This window comes from Hippoglossus hippoglossus, chromosome 24, assembly GCF_009819705.1.
Source record: "Hippoglossus hippoglossus isolate fHipHip1 chromosome 24, fHipHip1.pri, whole genome shotgun sequence".
Lineage (NCBI taxonomy): Eukaryota > Metazoa > Chordata > Actinopteri > Pleuronectiformes > Pleuronectidae > Hippoglossus > Hippoglossus hippoglossus.
This window is the reverse complement of record NC_047174.1, coordinates 2,239,604-2,245,842: the sequence shown is the minus strand read 5'-3', so window position 1 is coordinate 2,245,842 and position 6,239 is coordinate 2,239,604. Positions and strand designations below refer to the sequence as shown.

The 6,239-nt window shown below is 46.0% G+C and overlaps 2 protein-coding genes across 2 annotated transcripts; both read left to right on the top strand.

Annotated features, from left to right (window-relative positions):
- Window positions 1–151: 151 nt before the first annotated feature.
- On the top strand, window positions 152–2,702 carry LOC117758810 (zinc metalloproteinase nas-14-like). The gene is made up of 10 exons (XM_034580776.1): window positions 152–200; window positions 282–344; window positions 1,019–1,069; window positions 1,172–1,218; window positions 1,401–1,470; window positions 1,579–1,693; window positions 1,951–2,123; window positions 2,236–2,317; window positions 2,409–2,530; window positions 2,620–2,702. The coding sequence occupies exons 1-10, from the start codon at window positions 152–154 to the stop codon at window positions 2,640–2,642; spliced, it is 795 nt and encodes a 264-aa protein (XP_034436667.1). The 3' UTR covers window positions 2,643–2,702.
- A 322-nt stretch (window positions 2,703–3,024) lies between these two features.
- On the top strand, window positions 3,025–5,808 carry ttll2 (tubulin tyrosine ligase-like family, member 2). Its single transcript, XM_034579394.1, has 4 exons — window positions 3,025–3,171; window positions 3,478–3,712; window positions 3,897–5,119; window positions 5,393–5,808. The coding sequence occupies exons 2-4, from the start codon at window positions 3,491–3,493 to the stop codon at window positions 5,688–5,690; spliced, it is 1,743 nt and encodes a 580-aa protein (XP_034435285.1). The 5' UTR covers window positions 3,025–3,171; window positions 3,478–3,490; the 3' UTR covers window positions 5,691–5,808.
- Window positions 5,809–6,239: the final 431 nt, after the last annotated feature.

Genomic DNA, 6,239 nt, shown 5'->3' with positions numbered 1-6,239 from the left:
GAAACCTACTGTAGCGCCCTCTACAGGCCGGACTGAGAGGTCATAATCAGAGTGAAGTGATCCCACCTGCTGAGACGTGACCAGGTTTTATGTCAGGAAACATCTCAGCTCCTCAGATCCTCTTCTCCTCAGATCCTCTGCTCGTGAAACGATGCCGTGTTGCTCCATGTGTCTCCTGCTCGTCCTCTGCCTGTCCACAGGTACGTTATACCTAGACGTTAGACGTTAGAGCAGATATTCAGCTGAGTGATGATGATGATTTACTCTTTCTCTTCATGTAGCTGCTGGAGTCCCAGTACGTCCACCTCAGGGTGTTACTGCTGCTCCTGCTCCTGCTGACACAGGTTGGTGCTCTTTGGATATTTGCTGCAATTTAAGCCGGAAACTAATTTGCCACCAAATACAGACTGTGCACATCAAAATATTAAACACAGCACACGACTAATAATCTGATTGCTGCTTGAAGTCTCTGACTGAGCTTCTGTTAAACACTGAGGGGGGGGGTGCTTCACAGTACAGGACTGTTTTCAGGTTGTTCTCTCTCCTCAGGCGAGTCTGAGTCACTGAATCGACCTTTTTTAATCATCGTATTGATCCTGGTTTTAAAACCAAACTGTCCACAACAAGCTGAGGAGTTTCACCAGCTGCGCTGAGACAGACAGAAGTTCAGAAGGAAGTAATAATGGTAATAATATGTTGTATGTATGAGAGAATTCTTCTTCCCTCCTTTGCTCAGGTAATGTGACGGTCAGTCCGACGCTCGATGTGCAGCAGCCAAATACTTCACAGCCTTTACTAGGTAACTGTTCAGTATTTACATGCTCAATCATTTTCATTTTTAAACAAGTTATTCCCATAACCTGATGGTTTTTACTGGATTTCTCTTTTTCAGTCGGCGCTCTTCCTTTAAATAATACCCACAATGCAACTCATCCAACACCAGGTTGGCGCTCATTGGTATTTTAAAGAATTATTGCAATTTTATGTTTTCGAATTTCAGTAACGTTTAAATCTGTAGGTGTTCGGGGAGCTTCCTCGTGGCAGAGCGACAGCTCGGAAACTTTAGAGGGTAAAATAAAAATTATTACTGATAAATATACAGAAAAAACATAATAGTTCAAATATAGAATGTGTGTTTTGTGTTTTTTACCTGATATTTGAACTCTTGTAGAGCTTCAAGAAGACCTGATTGTCCAAGAAGGAGACATTCTGATGCCGGTAAGATGAACAGAGAAGTTTCTGGTAACACGGCTGCAGCTTCAACTGGGAATTTTAAAATAAGAAATGATATCTGCAACAAATGGCAAAATGACATGAAGTGTTTTGAATGTTGGAAAAATGGTTTAAAACATGATGAAGAGTTTGAGTATGGAAGTGTTCAGATTGTGGTTCTGTCACAGGAGGTCAGGAACGCTGTGCAGAGCCTGTGGCCGGACGCCACCGTCCCTTACGTCATCAGTCATGACCTGGGTGAGTTGTTGTGGTTCAAGCTCACATCTCATGTAAAGACCACTGTGTGTGTCTGTGTGTGTGTGTGTGTGTGTGTGTGTAGTGATGAAACTGTTTGTGTGTTTTCAGCTGATCGAAAGTCAGACATAGACACTGCCTTCACAATGATCTCAAATGCCACATGTATTCGCTTCAAAATTCACACGAAGGAGCTGAACTACCTGGACATCAAGGAGGGAGAAGGGTGAGAAGACAGGCAAATTAACGACACAAAGGATTTAGATTTCATAATTAAATCAATATCAGAGAGAAAAATAAGCAGCGAGGCCACAAACCTTAAACATAATCAACAGGATCTTGTAAAGAAATCCCCAAAAAACTGAGGCGGTTTCGTGAGGAGGATGAAACCAGTGGAATGTGGTTTATTTCTCAGTTCTGGTATTTTTTATTAAACTACTATCGGACACGAGAGAGAAACCGGCTCCTCCTTGTCTCCTCTAGCTGTGCGTCCTTCGTGGGCTGTCAGGGAGGAGCCCAGTCGCTGTACTATGGTCGGTCGTGCAGAGTGGGGAACCTTTGCCACGAGCTGGTCCACGCACTGGGACTACATCATGAACACACCCGCGACGACCGGGACCAGTACGTCAGCGTGCAGTGGGAGAGCATCACACCAGGTGAAGGCCTCAGAGGACACACAGATCAGATTCATGTTTGTATGTTGTGTGATACTTTGGTTCGTGGGTCTTCAGAAGGTCGAGGCGTGATTCATAATATTTCTGATTCAAGGGAGACAAAATAACTTCAAGGTGAAACATGGGGACACTCTGAATCTGCCCTACGACATAGACTCCATCATGCACTATGGATGGTGAGTCTCTTCTCCATAAACACAATATTCATATCACACTCTGATCATTTGGTCCTTGGACTGCACTACACTTATTCTTCTGTCATCGCAGGTTTTTCTTCAGTCAGGACGGGAGTCCCACTTTGCTGCCCAAGAGGGGGGGGGACCAGATGGGTCAGAGGACACATCTCAGCCAGCTGGACATCCAGAAACTCAACTCACTCTACCACTGTGGTAACAAACTGCTCATTGTTTGTGTAATCCTGCTAACAAACCACGAACTGCAGCATTTCAACGATACTAAAACATGTGTCTTCTTTCAGCCGAGCGGATGACGCCACAGTGAGCGGGTTTGCTGCTGGTTTGTGCCTCGAGATGTAATAAAATCATATTTATGAACAAAGAAGATCCTGTTTTCTGTGTCTGTTTTGTTTTTCACCCGCCTGCACAAGTTTAAACTCTTCATCTGAAAGGTCACATCGAGAGGAGAAGAGCACCGAGTGTGTGTCTGGTTTTAAAGTCGCTGATCGTTTTAACTTCAGTAACATGACGTGCACGTCTGTGTGGAACTAAGCAGGGATTTTAATCAAGTCCTTGAAATTTGACCTGACGACGAACTCCTGAGTGACGGAGCTGCTGATCTCACTCAGACCACCTACAGTGTGTGTGTCTGTGTCTGAACAGTGTCTGAACAGTGTGTGTGTCTGAACAGTGTGTGTGTCTGGTTAGGTCTGTGGGAGGAGCCAGTGAACAGACTCCTGTAAACAAACACTTGAAGCAAAGTGATCTAAGAGGAAAGACTCTTATTCTCTAATGCCGTCATTGGACACACAGAAAATCAGACCATGACCTAATGTGCACTCAGCATTTACAAGGTAAGACTTTTATATCTAATGTGTGTAACTATTATTCAAATTTATCTGCACTTTAAATGTTTCAATATTCTCTCATAAATTTATCTTTAAGTCTCGGAAAAGAGAAAAGCCTCTGAAATACAATTTAAAACATCTTCATACATCAAAAAGATTTCAGAACATTTTTATGTTAAATACAACTTAAATGTTTTGTTCGATGTTCAGAACATTTTGATGTCGCACCTTGTTCAGCTCTGAGACCGAATATAAAGACGATCCAAAGTCATGCAGCTGATCCATACGTTTGTTTCACTGCTGGTTCTGTAGTTTACGATGGTGCATGGCTGCGTCCCTGGTGTTCCGACTGCACGACAGAGCTCCGGAGCTGCTGAGAGACGTTCTCCTCGAGCGAGGGTGGGAAGAATATGATGGAGGAGAACGGGAAGAGGAAGACTGGAACCTCTACTGGAGGGGCTCGGCCTTCCGCAGCTCCGAGTATCACAACCTGTTGCCGTGGCAGCGCCTCAACCACCATCCCAAAACTGTTGGCATCACACGCAAGGTGAAGTCCTCGACACGTGAACAAACTCATAAAGACTCTAAATGAAAGATAATGTTGTCAATAATCTTTTCATATGAACTTTAAAAGTGATTTATCAGTATTTGGACTCAAAACTGAGGCCAAATCCTCTTGAACGCCCCCTGGTGGCTGATCGCACTCTGAATGGCTCGTCTCTCTTTGGTAGGACTGCTTGGCACGAAACCTGAGGAGAATGAGAGCCTCGTGTGGTTCGTTGCTGTACGACTTCAGTCCCTCCAGCTTCATCCTCCCCAACGACTACACCCGCTTCCTGGCTGAATACGACAAACTGCATCTGACCGGAGGACCGTCGCTCTACTGGATCTGTAAACCTGTGGATCTCTCCAGAGGCAGAGGCATCTTCGTCTTCCAGGATATCAAAGACCTGGTCTACGACTGCTCCGTCATCGTGCAGCGGTACGTCAGCGACCCCCTGCTGATCTCTGGCTACAAGTTCGACCTGAGGATCTACGTGTGCGTGAAGAGCTTCCATCCACTGACTGTTTACATCCACCAGGAGGGGCTGGTGCGCTTCGCCACGGAGAAGTACAGCCTGTCGTCCCTGCGGAACCTGTTCGCTCACCTCACCAACTCCAGCATCAACAAGCTCGGCCCTTTCTACAGAGCCGAGAAGGAGCGAGTGGGCCGGGGGTGCAAGTGGACCATGAGCAAGTTCAGGCACTTCCTCCACAGCCAGGACGTCGACGAGCTTCCTCTGTGGCAGAGGATCAACAACATCGTCACGCTGACCCTCCTCACCATCGCTCCCTCCGTTCCCTCCTGTCCCAACTGCGTGGAGCTCTTCGGCTTCGACATCCTCGTGGACGCCAGGTTGAAGCCCTGGCTGCTGGAGGTCAACTGCAGCCCCGCGCTGACCCTGGACTGCCCCGCCGATGTCTCAGTGAAGAGGGGACTGATTAGTGATCTGATTGACCTGATGAACTACACGTCGACTGACGGCCTAAGAGACGGAGCGAATCAGAAACCTAAGTGCAAGCAGCCTTGTTTCCACGGCGACCGGCCCTCGTACGTTCCTACGTCCTCACAAACTCAGACACTCCCTCTGCTTAAAACTGTCCCACAGTCTAAAGGGATGAACCCAAGACGACGTGCTCTTGTGGTGGACCAGTCGAGACGTCTTCCACCAGTTAACTCAAACAAAGCGTGTGCAGCCGGGGTCAGAATAATCAACTCCACAGCCAGAAAAACCCACAGCGACGAGACGCTCAACCTGATCCTGGGCTCACGTTCAAGGACAAACGCGTCAGTGGTGAACAGACACACGCGTCCAGGAGAGACGGACGTTTCCCCGAAGACACCCGAGATCCGACAGAGGGGGCTGGGATTCAAACCATCTGCCGTGGCCTGGAAGCTCCCCAACATTTACAGGTGATTTACTTTGTCTGGTCCATGGACTGTAGATAAAGACGGGTCCCTAAATGTGAAGCCAAACCTCTTGACCTCCCCCTGGTGGCTGGTTGCAGTATAGGTCATGAACACCGCCTCCTCCATGTCAGTGGATGGAGGCGATAGTTTTAGGTTGTTGTTATCACACTGATGTTTGTTCACGTGTTCATGTGTCTGAGTGAAATCTGAGCAGCAGCAGCTTCAAGTCAAAACGTCCAACGCTTCTCAGAGTGTAATGTTGTGATTGTTTCACAGTGGGAGTCGCGTCCCAGTAACGGCTCCTCTGGAGGAAACCACTGGACAAGATGTTCCTCCAGTCAGAGTCGGAGACTTCATACGGACGTTCCCGTTCAACGCAGCCACCCTGAAAGCCTCCCGACACAAACTGAACGTAAAGGTTGTCGTGCAGGAGCTTCACAAGCTGACGGGTCGGCTGACTTCAGGTCAGTCCGACGAGGCAGAGGGGACGAAGAAGGGTGAAGAAGACTTTGATTCTCTGCTCTGGGGCCCGAAGGATCCTCCGTCTCTCAGACAATGTTTCAAACCAACTTAAAGAGACCGGAGCTAAAAAAGTGTTTGAGACGGAGGCTGAAAGAGGAAAGTGATGTGTTTACTGAACATTAGAGCATTTAACCCTTTTACAGTAATAACACAAATTAAAAGTTGTTAACCTGAATATGAGCGCAACAAGTTTCCTTAAAGAAATAAAACCAAACAGATGAGAAAACCTGATTCTCTTTTATGAAATATTTTCAGTTCTATCGTTGAAGCAAACATCCTGATTTGAGCCTTAATCTTTTCTTAATTTATTTTAAAAATATATTTTTTTTTATCCTTTTATCAGTTTCAAAGAAAGTGGAAAGTGGTTTAACACATTATTTACAGTGTTTACAACAGCACAAAGAAAATAATTCATAATTATATTGAATTGTTGTTGTGTCATATAATCTTTAGTAAAATGAGTAGAAACTTTCAACATTTATATTTGTGGAGTTTCAGACATTTAATTCATTTCACTGACAGATTCAGTTTTCGCTCACGGAGACTTAACCGTGCTACATTAATAAGTTCATCACTTATTCAGATGAAAGTGCTGCCACAT